We start from the raw sequence: 19,547 nt of genomic DNA, 5'->3' as shown, positions 1-19,547 counted from the left end.
TGTCCCACTAGCAACTAGATTTTTGAAAAATAACATTCGGGGTTTTTACGTAAGAAACATTATTGTTCCACCCCCACTCGTATTCTGTAGAGTAAGTTTTTGTTTTTTTTTCAAAAGCTCTACTTAGAGCCTAGAAACAGTGGTGTTTCTCATCCTTCTCCTGTCTTATGGGGTGGAGATAAGGGGACCATGGTTATCAGATGATGGCCAAATCAGCCCTTTCTGTGACGAGCTGAATTTGTTCTTTGAAAATGAGTATTCTTTCCTCTTTTTGCTCCCTTGTATGTTACCTGTTCCACAGTAAGGTCAATGTTTGGATGGGAGGCTGGGACTTCAGTGTCTTCCCCCAAATGCAGAGTCTCTGTCCTGGGTGTTTACTGATGGGCCATATTGGAGTCGGCACACCCCCTGGGCTTCATGGACCTAACCCTAAGTCATCCTCGCACTGATGGAGGACACCATTCTTTTCTAAATTCTAAGCAGTCCCTAGTTTTGACCCTCATTAAAACTTCATTATTTTAGTGATTTGAAGATGAAGGGGAAATCTAACTATGGATGAAAGAGACATCCTGCTGTAGGTCCACAGTCTCCAGGGACTTCTCCATCAAAGAGACTTTCTTGATCCTAATGATAATAAGAGGAGAGAAAAAAACAAGCTGTGTGTGTGTGTGTGTGTGTGTGTGTGTGTGTGTGTGTGTGTGTTTTATCTTCTTTGTTACCCTTTCCCAGAGAATTTCTATTGAACAAAGGGAGGCAAGTAGCTTCTAAAGCAAGTGTGAAAAGTCAACATTCGTGGACAGCTCTTTTCTTTAAAGAAAAGATTGGCTTTGAAGATGAAAATATTCTTCAACGTGTTTCATTCTTGTGGCGATTGAGAGCCCCTTAGGATGTCAGCTGATTGATTGGTGGAATTGACCTTGAGAAGGAGTTTGAGGGAAGGCTTTGCATTCAAGTACAATGCATCTGGAAGGGAAAGTGCAGGAAGGCATTGTGCAGCAACCCCATCCCTGGGTGGTTTACTGCCCTGCAGGTCAGCTCATGCCCCTGAATAGATTCTCTCTCATGTTGCCTCAAAGGAGGATGCTTCATTGTGCCTGTTCCCTTCCTAACTTCTCCCCCCCACCCAGCATTATGGATGACACCAGGTTCTGTCATAAATGTTGTTACATTTTATTTTATTTTATTTTTTAATTTTTTTTAATGTTTATTTATTTTTGAGACAGAGAGAGACAGAGCATGAATGGGGGAGGGGCAGAGAGAGAAGGAGACACAGAATCAGAAGCAGGCTCCAGGCTCTGAGCCATCAGCCCAGAGCCTGACGCGGGGCTCGAACTCACGAACCGTGAGATTGTGACCTGAGCTGAAGTCGGACGCTCAACCGACTGAGCCACCCAGGCGCCCCACTGTTGTTACATTTTAAATTGTGAAGGTGATTCAGGGTCGATCCAACATTCCAGAGAGACAGTGTGAACTTTCTTCAGCCAGTAGAACACATATGGGAAAGCAAAGAGAAGAGCAGATATCTGGACTTTGAGAACAAAGACAGAATTGAGCTTCCTGAACTGAGTTTTTATAAGCTAACCAGATGCTCTGCAGTATTCTATACTGTGAGTGGTTAAGGTGGGTCCTATTGCAGAAGGCTTAAGAAAAGTTATATGACTAGTGAAAGACACTCAGCTTCCCTCCCCCCCCAACCCCCCCCCCCCCCACACACACACAATATAAGAAACCTCATGAAATGTGCTGGGAAGGGGAGACATTGGGATTGTTAACTAGGTTCAATGTTCTGCACCCCACCCTTTGCCAAAAAAGGCAAAAAGAATAACGCGTCTCCTTGGTGCCCCAAAAGGAGAACTTGATGGTGACAGCCTCACAGTGAGTGCTTATTTCATGTTTACCTATAGTTTTTTCCTTCCTTTATCTTTTGATTTTTCATTTTTCCTCCCAGAAAGCAAGACACTTTTAAAGGCACTGTGCCCTGTCCTGGGACTTGTTACCCAGACAGGGAATTACTATCACAGATTTTCTTTTGTCAAAATGAGTTTGTAGGTTTCTACAGTATCAAATTAGGAAGGGTTGCTTGTTCCTGGATTTGGGGAAGTTTGGCTTTTTTTATGCTCTTCTTCTTTCTCCTTCCTGAAAATCAGGATTCTCAGATTTCATCAGGTTTAGAGGTACTGAACTTAACAGCTCAAAAACAGGGTAGATCCCTTGATAAATATCATGCTCTTGAAAGCCTCTTTTTAGGCATCAGAACAGATGGACAGTTTGAAAATGTTTGGTTCACTGGTCTCTAGGCTAAGATGGACATTATTTAAACCTGCAACTTTAAGCCAAAGTTAGTTTGGTGGTCTCTAAACCAGAGACAAATTGTTGGCTTTCCAAAACAAACCATAAAGAGAGAAATAAAGGTTTTATTTTGTTCGTGTGTTTGTAAAACGATTTCTTGGAGACCAAGACATAATAAAGTTCTTTCTTCCTTCTCCTCAGGTGTACGTGGCAGCCTTTGCTGTATCAGCTTATGCATCTAGCTATTTCCGAGCTGGGAGCAAGCCCTTCAATCCTGTTCTTGGAGAAACCTATGAGTGTATCCGCGAGGACAAAGGCTTCCGGTTTTTCTCAGAGCAGGTGGATATGTACCCTTTCTGTTTGTTATGTACACCCTTTTCGTCCACTGGTGCTAGAGGAGTCGCTTACGCCTTCTATTACATCTGCTTTTGAAATATTTATTGTCCACTTTTCACTGGCTTTAAGCAACTTAGATAATTACAGTGCTTTTACACATAAAGAGAAGGAACGATTTCCCTTCACCTGAAACCTAGTTGCCCCCAGGCACATGACGGTACTAGCAGAGCTGAGCGAGCCTTTGACCATATGCATCAACAGCACCCTTTGTGTAAAGTCATAGTGAGGCAACTTTTCAAACTGTGATTTAAGGTTTAAAGTAAGATGCCCCCTTACTCATTGACATTGTCCTTCTAGAGGATGAATGCCCCCATCAGAATGGATAGCATCAAATAACGGCATTATTCTTGATTCCATTTAAGAGGAACCATTCATTCATGTATTTATATAATCACTGAATCTTTCCCGAGCATGTCACACATATCCAGCCTTGTTCCAGGTGTGGGGAGACTGCCGTGGGCTGGGGGCTGGGGTCAGTGTCGGTCTTCCTCTAATAGATGAACATACTTTATACTTATGTAGCCTGAGTTCCTTGAGGTTCCATGAGACTTGCCCACCTAAGCATTAGCAGGTAATAATATTTAGGAACAAAGACCAGGGTCTCTGGTGCTGGCCTAGGTTCAAATCTCAGCTCTAGCTCTCAACAGGTTTGTTTGTAACCCAGCGCAAATTACTTAGCTTCAGTTTCCTCCTTAAAGTGGAAATAGTAACAGTGGTACAGACCTCACACTGCTTTGTGACAGTTAAATGAGATGCTCTCTACAATGCACTCGGAACGGTGTCTGATACATGGAGTATAAAGCCTTAGATGAGTGTCTGCTGTCATTATTATGACAGTGTAGTTGGTAATAGCGGAATATTGGGAACCTCTCAAGGATCTGTCAATATGGAATTATTTCGCTAAGATAGGATGCATTGATACAGAAAATAAAAAATAATCCTCTCACCCCTGCTTATGACAGCGACTGGACACGTCCGCCCTCTGTATGTCCCTAAATGTTAGCCCAGGAACATGAAACACAGTTGCTTCGCTACGTTTCTCTCCTCCCAATTCTTAGAAAACTGAGGAAAAGTGGGTGGGTTGCTAGAATATTGCTTTCCTTCCTGTTGTCTTGCTGCCCCCTTTATCAGTGGATTTGCATTTGGGGGATAGGAAAGGAAAGCTGGTATAGCTGACAGACTTAAGAGTATGGTGCTTGTCTCAACTAGAAATTACAAGCAGTGTTCTCTGAAACCCAAAGGAGAATGAATATACAATAATCCCAAAGCACATTTTTAGTAGATTGCCAATTAGAAGCTAAAACAGGAAATTAAACACTGATATTGGGGATGTGGGGGGTTAAATCAGTAGTTAAAAGGATAAGATAATTAGATTCAGATTCAACTGGGTTATTTAAATACTAATGCTAAAATGGAATGAGAATAAATGAAAATATAATTTGGTTACCATGGCATTATATGCGTTCATGCGAAAAAATAAAGGCCAAAAATAGCCCGGACTACAGCAGACAATCAGGACAGGATGAGTGGTATAAGGAAAGAGTTAGTAACGTGAGCTGGTGTAAAGCTGAGCTTCAATCCCATGAGCCCCTGACAAGGCAGGGCCAAATTCTGGATCTGCTTGTGTACCTCCAGTGGTGCCATGGAGAGAGAAAGCAGAGCTCCTGGGCACATGGGCACAAAGACAGAAAGAGCATTACATAACTTCGTCTTTGGTTCCGTGAAATGGATCCCAAAGAAATAAGCAAGAAAGAGATCTAGTCATTGTTAGTAGCAGAAGGTGTGCTCGATGTAACGTAGACCTGCTTTCCAACCCTAACCCCACCACATGCTCTGTGTGTGGCCTTGTACGAGCTACTTAAACTTACTGAGCCTCAGTAGTGTCTTTATAAAATAGGAATGATTGTGCTTAGCTGCGACTCATAGGTCGCAGTAAGGCTCTAGTGAAATAATACACTGAGATATAAAATACTTGCACTGAAGACAGTAACGTTCAGCACATGGTTATTGCTCTCATATTTAGAGGCAACTTTTAAAGTGCTTTCTAATATGCAGTGTCAAGAATAGTAAATAAGATATACTGTATCTATTCCACTAATTCAAGTGGTTTGAAGAGGGCATCCTGTCACTGGCGAGTCTCTGACAGAAAGTCAGCCACGAGGCGGCCGGGAGTCCTCACAGCTGACGTCCCTATGGTAGCACCAGCAGTCCTGCTCACGATGGAGCCACTTCACCCGTCTGGAATTTAGCCTATGGCCTCAGATACCCAAGAATGGATGAGTCTTTCAGGCACAGACTCACTCTAGCTAATCCTTTAGGAAACTGATATATAAACAAGAGTGCTGTTCTGTGCATTTACTATAGAAAAATAGACCTCTTACGGGGATCAGAGGGCCTTGGTCGCATGACCCAGCATACTTTCGCCATAAACAGATCACTTGGGAACCCGGAATTTAATCACCAGGTATGTGTACAATAAGAAGGGGAGGTGGCTGTGGAATTTGATGTGCTCCGCTGCCCGTTGCCCCAGGAGTGGAAAGGGTTTTGTCCAGGGCTCCTTTTCCGGGCCACCAGGAGACTCTTCAGTTCAGCCTCCTGCACTCCCCCTCTCACCCTTATTTATGATGACCAGCTGACCCGTTGTGCAAGAAGACCTAATTTAACACATCTAAAGAGCGTGCCAGGGTGTTTGTTGTGTCTCATGCCGGCACCTGCCAGGATGGCCCTTTCTGCTTCCGGCCTAGGAGACAGTCTCCCTTTATGGAGACAGCGTGACTCTACCGTCGTGCATTATATACATGTGATAATACATCAGCTTTCAGAGTTTGGGGCCTTCTTTGCTTTATTACACCTCTCCACAGTGAGTAGAGTTTACCGAATGATTAATAAACTGGGTAGGACCTCCAAATGGGTATTTTAGGGTGGAAGTTTATTCTAACAAGGACCTTGATAGAAACCATGTATCCAAGTGAAAGGACCTGGAAGGAAACTAGGGTAATTCAGCTCTTCCACTGAGTTTTCTAGATTTGAAAAGCAGTGTCTTCCTTTTCCGGAAGCCTTTGAATGTTGTTGCTTTGTGGTTTGGTTGGGGGTGTGGATGTTCGACCCAGTCAGTGGCCAAAAAATTTGAAGTAATTGCTACTTCGCAGAGTTTGGCTGCATCACAGCTTGCTCCTCTGTATTGTTTCTCACCTAAGCAACCCCCAAATGCAATATGAAAATGACTCATGGGGTCAGAAACCAGAGAAAGCATTTGCTGTTCACATTTTCCTCAGAAAAATGAACTGTTAGGTTTGCGGAGTGCTTTATGCTTTTCGGACTTGTGCAGGATCTTATGTGATCTTCAAAGTACCCTCTGTGTGGCAGATGAGGTGAGGATCAATTCTAGGCAAGAAGACGGAGGCCTGGAACATTAGCATCTCCCAGTGCCCTGCACCAGAAATGTTGGAATGTTTCCATTCCGGTGGCCTCCCTGCCTCACCTTTCTTGGAGTCTCTTGTAAGTGTAATTACTCAGAGCTGCCAAGGCCATTGGCTACCAATGGGAATAGAGCATTATGTGTGCCGATCAGACTCTGGGACTTTGCCTGCCATTGTCACTTACACCTTTCATCCTCCAAACCCACATAGGACTTTGTTCCCAGCTCCCACTGTGGTCTGGGGAGTGGCCTTTGTGAATGAGCAACATTCAGGAGTAAGTCATAAACATTCCTGTCCTGTGTTCTAACCCCTGGCAGTTCTACCTGCTCTGGGGAGGAGTTTGCTTTGTGCCAAGAAATGTGATTCAGCCTCGGTTGTTTAAATAAGCTCAGAAAAAGGGGAATTCAAAAATGACTTCCTTTTTCTGAAGTCCTTTCTGAATTCCCCCTTTTTCTCCTCAGGGACTAAGCATCCTGCTGGCAGGTTCTTCCTTACTCAGTTCCTCTGCTGCCTGGCAAAGGGCTAGCAAGCTGGCTCAGGGCTTCATCAGGGACTGGACAGGTCAGAAAACTTGTTTCAGTTAACTTTGCTTCTCTTTTTATACCTTTGGGAGAGGTTTGGTATCTAAAGCATATGCAGTTAAGCTATTACCTAAAAGTGGCTATCCCTGATTATCTGGAACTTCAGCTGTCTGATCACTGTTCGAGTCATTTTTACCATTTATCCCACCCCCCGGACCCTCCTCCTCCAGCCATGTACTGTTGAGAGTTCGTGACAGAAAAGCTGAATGGAGTTACTGAAGGTTACTAAAATGTAAGAGATTCAAATGAAGTCTTTTTTCCTTTGATCTCCAGCCTCAGCCCTTCTTGCTTTTCGGTTACTCATCAAGAGAACCCTGAACATACATTCTTGGACAGACTTATAAATACCACTCCTATCACTTCTCTCCCTGCCCGTCACCCCTCAGTGGTTCTTTGATCTACTAGTAGGCAGAGTTAGTTACTACTGATTAAAGTGGCATCTTATTTAAAGACGTTATCAGAAAGGAAATTCAGGCTGTTCAAATAAAACTAGCAATAAATGGAATATAAGGCAAGTAAACCAGTGCTTTTCACGTCTGGGTCAAGTCCTCGCTTCACGTGTTTTTGTTTCTGTTTTGGCAAGAAGCCACGTGCTTGTCAAACCAGGTGATTAACTCTGAACATGGGGGAATAGAAAATAATTGGCAGTTGCGTTCTCCCAAAGATCAGGCCAGCAGCCTTGGCGTCATCCTTAATAGCTTTTTCTTAGAATCCATATCCTATTTATCAGCAAATCCTGGGGTCTTCCTTCAGAAGCCTTCCTTCCAAAGCCAGCCATTTTCACTGCCTCCCCCACTGGGGCTAGCCTCCAAGCCCAAGCAAAGGCAATCAGTGACTGGGATTGTTGTGATAGACTCGTTCACTGGTCTCTTGTTTCCATAGCCAATTCCTCACCCAACAGCCAGAGCGATTGCTTCAAAATGCAAGTAACACCTGCTCTAAAACCTCCAGTGATTTCCCTTGTCACTTGGAATAAAATCCAAACTCCTGGCCATGCCCCACAAAGCCCCACCAAGATGCTAGCTCCAGAGAGCATGCCTGTCCCACCTCTGCTCATTCAGCTCCAGGCACTTTTTGCCCCTCTTCCAACATACGGAGTGTTTGCCAGCCCTGAGTAGTGCCCATGCTGTCTGGGATGCACTTATCCCAGTTTCCCACGTGCTTAACTTCCTTATTTCTCTTAGCCCCAGACCCTTCCACTGTAGAGTCCTGCCCCTACCACCATGTCTGGAATAGCACTCCCGCTTACCATCCCCCCATCCTCACGCCTTGCTTTCTTCTTAACGCATGGCACAACTGAAAAATTATGTACCCATTTCTTTATTATCTATCTTGCAATCATGAAGGTTTTTGTTTCTTTTATTTCTCATTGTATCCCCAGTGACTAGGACAGTGCCTGACATATCATATGCTTTTTCTTTTTTTTTTTTTTCTTTCTTTTTACTGATTAGTAAATGATGAATGCTGTGGGAGGAATGGCCACTTGGTCCCTCTCTGCATGATTTCTTACCTAGCACTTGTCCTCTTTTCCATAAGCTGACCTTCAAGATAGGAGGCGAGTCAGGAGCTAGGAAGACTGAAAAATTAGGTCTCTGGACAGCTGCAGAAGTGATGTAGCTAAGGGATATTTTTCTAAATTTAAAAAAGATATACTTACAAAAATACACAAATATTGAAATATACTCTTTCCCCATCTGCCTCTCCCCATACCACTTGCCTCTTCTATAAAGTACATTCAAAGCATAAATCAAAAATGATTAGGTTCTAATCAGAAATTATTAATGATTAGGTAAGTCTTGAGATATACAGATAAATTATAAGAATTTTCAACCACTAGGGGAACTCACTGTTTTTGGGCTTGTGGAAAGAAAGATGCATATAAATACCTGCACAATAAAAACCATATATACTAATTTCCTGAATGTTTGAGAATTTTTACCAATTAGAAAGTGCTCTTATTTGATTGGGATGGTGGAGAGGGATGATAAGAACCCCTTTAAATTGGATTTATCCAGTAGCCTGACAGACAGGACAGTGTCTGCTTCAGGACTGGGTCAGTTCAGACTCAAACTCAAAATCCAATGCCTTTCTGGGTTACATCTGGGTTAAGATATAACAGGAATAGAAACTCAATCAAATCCCATACTAAGGTTAGATTGTGCCCATCATTCTCTACTCCAGTAGATTTTAGAAAGATTGCCATCAACAAAGATTAAATTACGAACCTTGAGTTACCCCCTTTCAATGGGCCCTTTGAGTTAGTCTATGCCTTGGTGTAATCTTTTTCCATTTGGCTGACATCCACTGATGCTGGGATTTGAAGAAGACATTGGGAATAGATGTTAGATTTAGAGCATTTTGAAGTCAGAGGGATCCTCAGACCTCATTTTACAAAGAAATAAATGAGACTCAGAGTAGAAGGTCAGACTCCAAAGATTCTTTGTCTAAATATTCTCGAGATGGGAACTTAATGGTGTGCGGAGGCTTTGGGAAGTGACCAGAGCTCAGCCTTGAGAACAGCCATAGAGAAGCAGCTAGGACCTAAAGCAAAGAGCATTGGATTTGGAATCAGAAGACCTTGGTGTAAAGCACCACCCCTTGTCACTTAGTAACTGTGTAGCATTGGACAGGTCCTTTGTTTCCTAATTTATAAAATAAGGCGAATGAAGACACAAGGTTACCATGATAACTAAGTGGAAATACTACTCATGAAAAAGGGCTAAAATTTAGTCTCCGCCCACTTCATACCGGCGGATGATCCTGACATGTTAATTGTGTCTTCTTTTTGTTTGCAAAGTCACTGGCATTAGTCCTATTTTACAGATGAGGTAAGTCAGGCCCAAGATGTTTAAAAACTTGCTCAAGGCCATTCGGCCAGTAGATGATGTTGCCTGGTTAGGACCTATATCTATGGAACCCCAAAAGTGCTCCCTTGTTCCCTGACACTTAGTGTAGCACATGGCAGATGTTCCGGAAATGTTTCATGAATAAATACCTGTTGTGAGGAAATATATCGAAGAAGACGAAGACACCAATTTCATTTTCCTGAGAAGCTTTGTAAACTTCTTAAAAGAAATGTGCACCAAATAAATCACTCCCAAAGGCCTTTTTAAGCCAGAAAAAAACAAATAAGCAAAATCATTGATACTGTGAATGTTGAGATTTACTCATTCAGGAAACATCCTTTGAACCCATGTAAAGTCATTCTGCGAAGCACTGATTCATGTATCTGACATAATAGTTTTAAAAGGTCGAGGTTGCCTATAATTTTATGGGACATATATATGCTTTATGGACTGATAGGGCTTCTTTTGTAATTCATGTGGACAGTATATTTATCCCTGTTTTCTGGGATTTAAAATTATTACAGAAGAGGTTTATAGTTTGTATATACTGTATTTTGCTTTAATGTTTACATTTGGCCCCACCTACAAAATGCCAAATTCTTGATCAAAACTGTGAATCCTACATTTTTTACTACATTGTTTCTGCAGGAATAAATACGATCGCCTTTTAATAATTTACTTTAACATATGCCTACGTTATGGGGGAGGGGGAACATTCCATAGCTCCTCACCTGCTACAGGGGGAAGGGAGGGGAGAAGTAGGGTGTGGGTGTTGTCTTGCCTCATTTAGTTTTATATGATCCCAAGGTTTAAAAATTAACTCCACTGCTTTCATTGATAGTCCGGAGTGGGTGTGGGGTCGGCAGGGGTGCGGAGGCAGTGGGGAGAAAAGAGGGATGGGTTTGCAACATTTTGTGAGAAAAAGTATCTCCAAAGGAGTTCAATTAAAAAAGAAGACAATGGGGCACCTGGGTGGCTCAGTTAGTTAAGCATCTAACTTTGGCTCAGGTCGTAATCTCAAGGCTTGTGGGTTCAAGCCCAGAGTCGGGCTCTACACTTATAGCTCAGAGTCTGGAGCCTGCTTCGGATTCTGTGTCTCCCTCTCTCTCTGCCCCTCCCCTGCTCATGCTCTCTCTCTCTCTCTCTCTCTCTCTCTCTCTCAAAAATAAATAAACATTAAAAAAATAATTATATTAAAAAATAAAAAGGAAGACAATGAAGGCCAGCAGAGAGTTGCATTTTAGGAGTTAGGCTTCTAAAGCATGCTGGAAGTAAAAATTGACCTGAAAAATCCCATAGGCACAGAGTGGGGCTACATTTTTTTTATTCATTACTTACATATAAAACCCAGTGGTCATCCCAACAAGTGCCCTCCTTAGTACCCATTACCCATTTAACCCACCCCCCACATCCTCATCCCCATCAACTTTGTTTGTTCTCTGTATTTAAGAGTCTCTTATGGTTTGCCTCCATCTCCATTTTCATCTTATTTTTCCTTCCCTTCCCCTATGATCATCTGTTAAGTCTCTCAAATTCCACAAATGAGTAAAATCATGGGATAGCTTTCTCTGACTTATTTCATTTAGCATAATACCCTCCAGTTCTATCATTGTTGCAAATGGCAAGATTTCATTCATTTTCATACCGAGTTGTACTCCATTTTATATATATATATATATATATATATATATATATATATATATATAACCACATCTTTATCCATTCATCCACTGAGGGACATTTGGGCTCTTTCCATACTTTGACTATTATTGAGAGCACTGCTATAAACATTGGGGTGCGTGTGCCCCTTCAAACCAGCATTTTTGTATCCTTTGGATAAATTCCTAGTAGTGCAATTGCTGGGTCATAGGGTAGCTCTGTTTTTAATTTTTTGAGGAACCTCCACTCTCTTTTCCGGAGCAGCTGTACCAGTTTGCATTCCCACTAGCAGTACAAGAAGGTTTCCCTTTCTCCACATCCTCGCCAACATCTGTTGTTTCCTGAGTTATTGATTTTAGCTACTCTGACCAGTATGAGATGGTATCTCATTGTGGTTTTGATTTGTATTTCCCTGATGATGAGTGTTGTTGAGCGTCTTTTCTTGTGTCTGTTTGGAGAGGGGCTACATTCTTAAGAGGTCTGTGGTAACTAAAACCATCCAAGGGACAGCAAATTTGCATCTCCCACCTTGTATCAGAACTAGGATTTATGGTCACTGAGACCTGAAAGATACCTGCCCTGTTGAAATCGGGTCAAGCTGGCACAGTTGAAATGCCATCAGTTAAATGTGTATGTGGCACGGCTCTCTCCCTGAGTTCCTCACCCAGCAGAATGGCACCTATGAGTGGTTTTCGTATCATGTTCCTTGTTACAGCTGAGGGTCCAGAGCAAAGTAAGAGGAGTCACCTCCTCCCTGGAAACCACTGATACGCACCAAAACTGCTGCCTTTCACCTCTCTCTCTTCCCTCTCAATGTGTTTGGGAAATGTTACTTAGTTTCTCTGGGTTTGGTCTCCTCATGGGTGACGTGAAGGTATTAGGCTAGATGCTCTAAGTATAAGATACTTCACTGAGAACCAGCTAAGTCACAGAAATTTTGAAACATTGTTGTCGGCATAACTCTGGTTTCACTGGTACTGAATCCTAGTAACGGTACATTCGCCACTCACATGCCTGGAGTTACTAAGATAACAAGGAAATCTAACTCAGGAGCCATGTTTCCTTTAGCTTCTTCATTAGTGAATAAAACAGAAATAATGACCCCAGTGACAGAACACAGGGGGATGTGCCATAGTCTCCATTCCAGGGGATTCTCTTTCCTAGAACAAAATTACATTATTTACTGAAGATATTTTTATCTTGACAGAAAATGAATAAAATGTGTATCTTAGCAGTTGGCTAACATTTCTTCAATGATTGTTTGGCTCTTTAAAAAAAAAATTTTTTTAACATTTTGTTTTATTTTTTGAGAGACAGAGTCAGAGCAGGGGAGGGGCAGAGAGAGAAGGAGACACAGAATCTGAAGCAGGCCCCAGACTCTGAGTTGTCAGCACAGAGCCTGATGCAGGCCTCGAACTCACGAACTGCGAGTTCATGACCTGGGCCAAAGTCAGATGCCTAACCGACTGAGCCACCCAGGTGCCCTGGCTCTTTTTTTTTAATAGAAACATTATTCTTTTAAAAAATTATCTTGGATCAATCAGTCTTTTAGGTGATTTGGAAAGAGGCTGGGCTTTGTGATACAGAGCTTTCAAAGGAGCAAAATCTGAGCCAGACATTTTAGTGTGGCTCAGAAGTAGCATTCTAAAATATCTATTATCTGACATCTTAATTAAGACATTTGCAGGTACTTTCACAACAGCTAATAGAGATTTTGACATTGGTAGCCAGTGTCAGATTATATGGTTTATGAACAGGCGCCCTTGCATGCCCTTGCTTTTGCTTCACACTTTCCAAAACATCTCTTTATCCTCAACATTTGCCTCTTTGGCTGTTTTTCCCAGAGCTTCCAGACGCTTCCATCACCTGATTTCTTCTTAGGCCTGGGGAATTTGAGCAAATCAGGGCTGAGTGTATCAGGAGCGCCCTCTTGAGGACAGACTTATTGAAGGAAAACTAAACTTCTCATTCGCTTTGACACTGCACACTGTTACATCTCAAGACCAAGGGTGAAGGAATGGATTTTATGAGACGCGAAAGTCAATTAATTTTTTGTTTTCTGGATTTTACTTCCATTAGGTCAGCCACCATCCACCTATCTCTGCATGTCACGCTGAGTCTGGAAATTTTGTTTTCTGGCAAGGTAATGTGCTAATATATTTGGCCTCCATCATTTTTTGTAATGTTATAGATTTGTTTTAATCAGGAACTATGGCAAGTTCTTGTTAAGATCAAAAGTATGCCCTGGACTTGGGCTTTGTCAGATGTATTTACACCACTTGGTGTTCATGCCTTCATCTCTGAACAGTTACTGATATTTGTCTACTTCATAATTAAGGATTCAGGAGGATAATTTAAGTTGTTCCCTTAAAAAAATTTTTTTCCATCTATGTCTAGGCCACCACCATTTTATTCCTGTAACTTTTTTCTCTAATTCCACAGCCACTTGAAATGCCTTGTGTATTTCAAGAGACACTAAATACTTACAGGCATTTATGAGTCTAGACAACAGGGTTCTTTTTGCTTTTGAAAAATTTAATTTTTTTTCTAAACATCACATTTTATTATTAAAATTTTTTTTTAATGTTTTTATTTATTTTTGAGACAGAGAGAGACAGAGCATGAGCAGGGGAGAGACAGGGAGAGAGGGAGACACAGAATCAGAAGCAGGCTCCAGGCTCTGAACTGTCACCACAGAGCCTAACACGGGGCTCAAACTCACAGACTGTGAGATCATGACCTGAGCTAAAGTCGGACGCTTAACCGACTGAGCCACCCAGGCACCCCTAAACTTCATCACATTTTATATTGCTGACTTTTTTTTAGTTGGGGAGTTGTTGTCCCTATATTCAGTTTATATTTTGGATTTGGGAGGAGGGTGGGTTGTTCTGAAGAATAAATAAGACTGAAAATATTTCCTAAATGGATTAATTAATTTTGTTAAGTTATATATGTATTCAAAAGGCAGAGTGTACTTTAGGAGGAGAATTTGAACATCCTGGGTTTTCAAACAATGATTTTCAAACAATGAGCACACATCAGTTTTTAAAGCATTTTTCTCTGCTCACAGTGATAACACCTGAGTTACCACATTGCCTTTTCAAAAAAACTCTGTAAAAGTTAAAAGATATAAAAGAATATTTTGCAAAAAATAATAATAATAATAATCCCCTCCCTCCACCCCAACCCCCAGCCACTCAGTTCCTCTCTCTGGAGACAATATCGCTTTAGGTTGCAAGTACCGTAGTTCCCTTTCGGAATCTTTGCCAGTAAAGTTTAGAATTGAAGCTTGATTAGAAACTTCTCTAACTTTCACTGAAACCCTCTGGGAAGAATTCTTATAAGATCTCTAACTTCCTAATTGCTAAGAGTCACTGACCACGGAAGCATATTATGATGATGATGATGATGTGATGTATTATGTGATGGGAAGGATTTTCTCCCAAATAGTTTCTATGTGCCCCTTACCTTACACAACAGTATTCTCTTCAGCCTCCATTCTCCTTTCTCATCAGCCTTTTCCTGGGCAATCCCACCTATTCCCATAGGCTCATGACTCCCAAATCTTGCTTTTTTTTTTTTTTTAGTTTATTTATTTATTTTGAGAGAGAGAGAGAGAGAGAGCAGGGGAAGGGCAGAGAGAGAGAGAGAGAGAGAGAGAGAGAGAGAATCCCCTAAGTAGCCTCCATGCTATCAACACAGAGCCCAATGTGGGGCTTGACCTCACAAACCTGTGAGATCATGACCTGACCCCAGATCAAGTGTCAGACGCTGAACCAACTGAGCCACCCACGTGCCCCTCTTGCTTTTTAACCCAATCTGACATTTCTCTGCCTTTTAATCAGGTTGTTTAAACCAGTTACACTTATTATGATTATTGATGAAGTTGGGTTTAAATGTGGCCTCTTATTATCTGTTTTCTGTTTGTTGCATCTGTTCTTCGTTCACCTTGTTTTCTTTCTCTGCCTTCTTTGGGACTTAGTACTTTCTATGATTCCATCATACCTCCTTTGTTGGCTTATTAGCTAAAACCTCTGTTTCATTGTTTTAGTTGTTACTTTAGGGTTTATATTATGTATCTTTAATATAGTCTATCTTCAAGTAATATGCTACTTCACATATAGTGTAATAAACTTACAAAAGTATACCTCCATTTCCCTTCTCCTAACCTGTGACCTCTGTGCTACTGTGAACATAACATTTTATTTACGTACATTATAAACCCCACAATACAACATTACTGTTTTTGCTTTAAACAGCCAATTATCTTTTTATGGTAACAACTTTATTGAGATAAAATTTGTATGTCGTACAATTCCCCTATTAAAAAGTATAATTCACTGAGTTTTAGTATATTCACAAAGTTGTCCAGTTACCATCACAATCAATTTTAGAACATTTTTTAATATTTATTGTCCAATTGGCTTCCATACAACACCCAGTACTCATCCTAACAAGTGCCCTCCTTAATACCTATCACCCGCTTTCCCCTCTCCCCCACCCTCATCAACCCTCAGTTTGTTCTCTGTATTTAAGAGTCTCGTATGGTTTGCCTCCCTCCCTCTCTATTTGTAACTTTATCCACCTTTCCCTTCCCCCATGGTCTTCTGTTAAGTTTCTCGGGATCCACATATGAGTGAAAGCATATGGTATCTGTCTTTCTCTGACTGACTTATTTCACTTAGCATAATCCCTCCAGTTCCATTCGTGTTGCTGCAAATGGCAGGATTTCATTCTTTCTCATTGCCAAGTAGTATTCCATTGTATGTATCCATCCATAGTTGATGGACATTTAGGCTCTTTCTATAATTGAGCTATTGTTGAAAGTGCTGCTATAAACATTGGGGCTCATGTGCCCCTATGCATCAGCACTCCTGTATACCTTGGGTAAATTCCTAGTAGTGCTATTGCTGGGTCGTAGGGTAGTTCTATTTTTAATTTTTTGAGGAACCTCCACACTGTTTTCCAGAGCAGCTGCACCAGTTTGCATTCCTACTGACAGAACAGTTTCATCACTCCAAAAGAAACCACCCCCACCTACCTACCAGTACCTACCCCACCCCAGCTTCTAATTTCCATCAACCTCTTCCATCCTTAGGCAATCCCTTACCTACTTTCTATCTCTATGGATTTTCCTATTAGGAATATTTTATAGACGTGAAATCATGTGGCCAAGGGCTGCCTGCTCCCAGCCCTATCACTCCCCTGCATCATGACCATGGCCCCCTACCAGCCTCCCTCCTTTCACCTTGCTCCCCTATGGCCTGTGTATTGTCATGCAGCAGTCAGAGGGATCACCCTCTCTGCCATTGTTTTTCTATTCCTTTTTTTAAAAATTCTGTTTTTACTCTGTTCTTTTTCCATTTGTGTCTTCCAGTTGGTGCCACCATTTATGCAAATGAGAAAACTATGAGACCATCTACAAATTCTCCCTGTCTGTCACAATCGGCATCTAATTTGTCAGCTAGTTCTATTCCTACTTCTTTCCTGGTTTTGGGATCATTCCCTTCTACTCTGTCTGCTATGGCCTTAGGTCACTTCACCCTCACTTATCCTTGGAGCAATTACAGCAACCTTGTAACCTGTCACCTTGCTTCTCATCTTTTGTGCTCCTGGTCCATTTTCTGTATTGGTCCCAATTGCCTCTGCAAAGTCTGTATCTAATCGCATGAGTTTTCTGTCTAACCAAACATCTTATTTTCCCCCAGCATATACACACCAGATGTCTTAGCCTGGCTTCTAGAGCCCATTGTTTTTGTACTCAGTCTGTCTTTCAGCTCGTCTTGCTGAACAATCCAAGACCTGTGGGACAGAACCACACCATGTTCTCTTATACCTCTCTCCCTTTGAACAAGCTGTCTTCTGCCTTCTTTTGCTTTTTTTCCTGCCTAGTGAACTCCTGCTTATTCTTCGGAGCCCAGTCTAAGTGCCCCCTTCAGACAGGCCTCTTCTGATGCTTTCCCCCAAGCATGTTGGTCATTCCTACTTCTATGGTTCCATTTCTTAAATATACTCAGTTACAGCCTGTGCCTCTCTTTGTGGGCATTACTTGTTTTCACTTTTGTCTCCCTTTCATACTGTGAGTTCTCCTAAGGGAAGGAACTTACCTTATAATTTCAGTTCCCCGATTCTCTTCCAGATACTCAATTGGTACATATATTGAATGAAAACTTATCCTGTATAATAATGAATTTTATTATGAAGAGGTTCTATATAGTGGTTGATCATTCATGCAGCCTAAGAATTCTCTGATCTGTATGGCTCTCCTTTTAAATATGTACTAATTGGTATTTCATTTCAGATGTGAGATGGAAAAACAAATTCTGGGGCAAATCCATGGAAATTGTCCCCATTGGCACCACCCACGTGACTCTGCCAGCGTAAGTTCTTCTGTGCTTAGGAACTTTATAGAATTTAGGGCCAAGATACAGCTTTAGGAATGGGACTCCCATTGTCCCCCATGGTGTTGAGTATATGTTTTTTCCCTTTTCATTGGTTTGACAGTTAAGTTCAAATGTACCTCATTTTGACAAGCTCACATTTTCTTCAAACAGAAATGCCACCTGGAAACCAAAGTTCATTGAACAAAAGCTCTTTTAAAACTCGTTTCCACTTTCTAACAAAATTAAGAATGGTGGTTTGCCTTAACATTGTTGTCCTACCTAACTGTCAGAATTCCTTTAAAGAAAGATATGGACTTGATCCTACAGAGATTATTGGTACTCATTTATAAAGCCAAATGGCTGTGAGTGTGGCCTCTGGGACTGGGCTAATAGGACTCATGTACTCACCCTGCCACTTACTAATTGCAAAGCCTTGGGCAGGTTACTTAATCATTCTGATCACTAGTTCCCTCATCTATAAAACACGAGAAATAAACCACCTACTTTGCAGGGTTTATGAAGATTAAAGGAATAATGTACATAAAGCACTTTAAAGAGTACTTGGCAAATAGTATATGCCATGTAAGTGTTTGGTCTTATTATCATTATCCTCGTAATTATTATATGACTCTGTAAGTCTGAATACTTTCTCATTGTAAAAAGATTTAAGATACGTGTAAGATGTATATATAAAATAGGGGCGCCTGGGTGGCTTAGTTGGTTAAGCATCTGACTTTCGCTCATGTCATGGTCTTGTGGTTTGTGAGTTCAAACCCTGCAACCAGGCTCTGGGCTGACAGCTCAGAGCCTGGAGCCTGCTTCAGATTCTGTCTCCCTCTCTCTCTGCCCCTCCCCTGCTTGCGCTCTGTCTCTCTCTCAAAAATAAATAAACATTAAAAATTTTTAAAGAAAGATTTATCTATAACATAGATATGTGTCTTTGCATATACATATATACATATGTATGCGTGTGCACATATATACACATATGTGTGTATGCATGTGCGTATGTGTGTAGAGAGCAGATTGTAGAAGATGCCCCCACCTTCTCCATTGCCTCTTCCGTTTTCTAGTTTGGTGACTTTCGGCAAGTCACCTCTGGCTCTCAGTTTTCTCCTCTGTCAAAGGAGAGAGTGGGTTGTTCGAGGACATCACCAGCTTCCAGTGAAGGCCCTGTCAGCTTCCAGAGTGGCCGTCTCTGACTGCTGCTCCCCTCTGTGACACGGATGACTCCTTGGGGAATGGAAGTCAGAATGCCCAGCATGGCTTAGGCACCCAGTTGGTTCTGGAAATGAAGGAAGGAGTAATTCATTATGTGACTTTTTTTTTTTTTTTTTTTTTTTTTTAAATAGCAATATCTGTTTGCATTTGCTGCTGGCTCTTCTGGGAATTGTTAATGCCACCATTTCCTCCTTTTTAGCTTTGGAGATCATTTTGAGTGGAACAAAGTGACCTCTTGCATCCATAACATCTTAAGTGGGCAGAGATGGATTGAGCACTATGGGGAGATTGTCATCAAGAACCTGAATGATGACTCCTGCCACTGCAAAGTGAATTTCATAAAGGTAACCGCCAGAAAGGCCTTGGCAGAGCAGGGCCTCCGGGCACAGGACATCCCAGGGAACTTTTCACCTTCACCCTTGTGCCGTCAGGCAAGCAATGCCGGGGGATCCCTGGTGTTCCCCCCTCCCAACCCCTCTCACCTGGACCAGGGTTGTGGCCCCTTCGAGCCTCCCTCCTTCCACTCTTACTCCCCTGTGGTCTGTCCTCAACTGCAGCAGCCAGAGGGACTCTTATACAATGTAATTCATCATGCTACCTTATGGAGGAAGCTTGAAGACATTATGCTAAGTGTAATAAGCCAGACACAGGACAGGTATTGTGTGACTCCACTTTTGAGGTACCTAGAGCAGTCAGATTCATAGAGACAAAAAGTAGAATGGTGATGCCCGGGGCTGGTGGGTTGGGGAATGG

General features: G+C 41.8%; 1 protein-coding gene across 3 annotated transcripts in view; it reads left to right on the top strand.

Annotated features, from left to right (window-relative positions):
- The window catches only part of OSBPL3 (oxysterol binding protein like 3), a 177,754-nt gene that overhangs the window by 144,843 nt on the left and 13,364 nt on the right, over positions 1–19,547 (top strand). For all 3 annotated transcript variants that reach the window (XM_042968434.1, XM_042968442.1, XM_042968450.1), the window contains 4 exons: positions 2,491–2,628; positions 13,270–13,333; positions 17,492–17,570; positions 18,994–19,138. In XM_042968434.1, the coding sequence (XP_042824368.1) occupies positions 2,491–2,628; positions 13,270–13,333; positions 17,492–17,570; positions 18,994–19,138 (426 nt within the window). The remainder of the gene's footprint in view (positions 1–2,490; positions 2,629–13,269; positions 13,334–17,491; positions 17,571–18,993; positions 19,139–19,547) is intronic.

This window comes from Panthera tigris, chromosome A2 (genome assembly GCF_018350195.1).
Source record: "Panthera tigris isolate Pti1 chromosome A2, P.tigris_Pti1_mat1.1, whole genome shotgun sequence".
Lineage (NCBI taxonomy): Eukaryota > Metazoa > Chordata > Mammalia > Carnivora > Felidae > Panthera > Panthera tigris.
The sequence above is the reverse complement of the archived record's forward strand: the minus strand, read 5'-3'. Positions and strand labels throughout refer to the sequence as shown.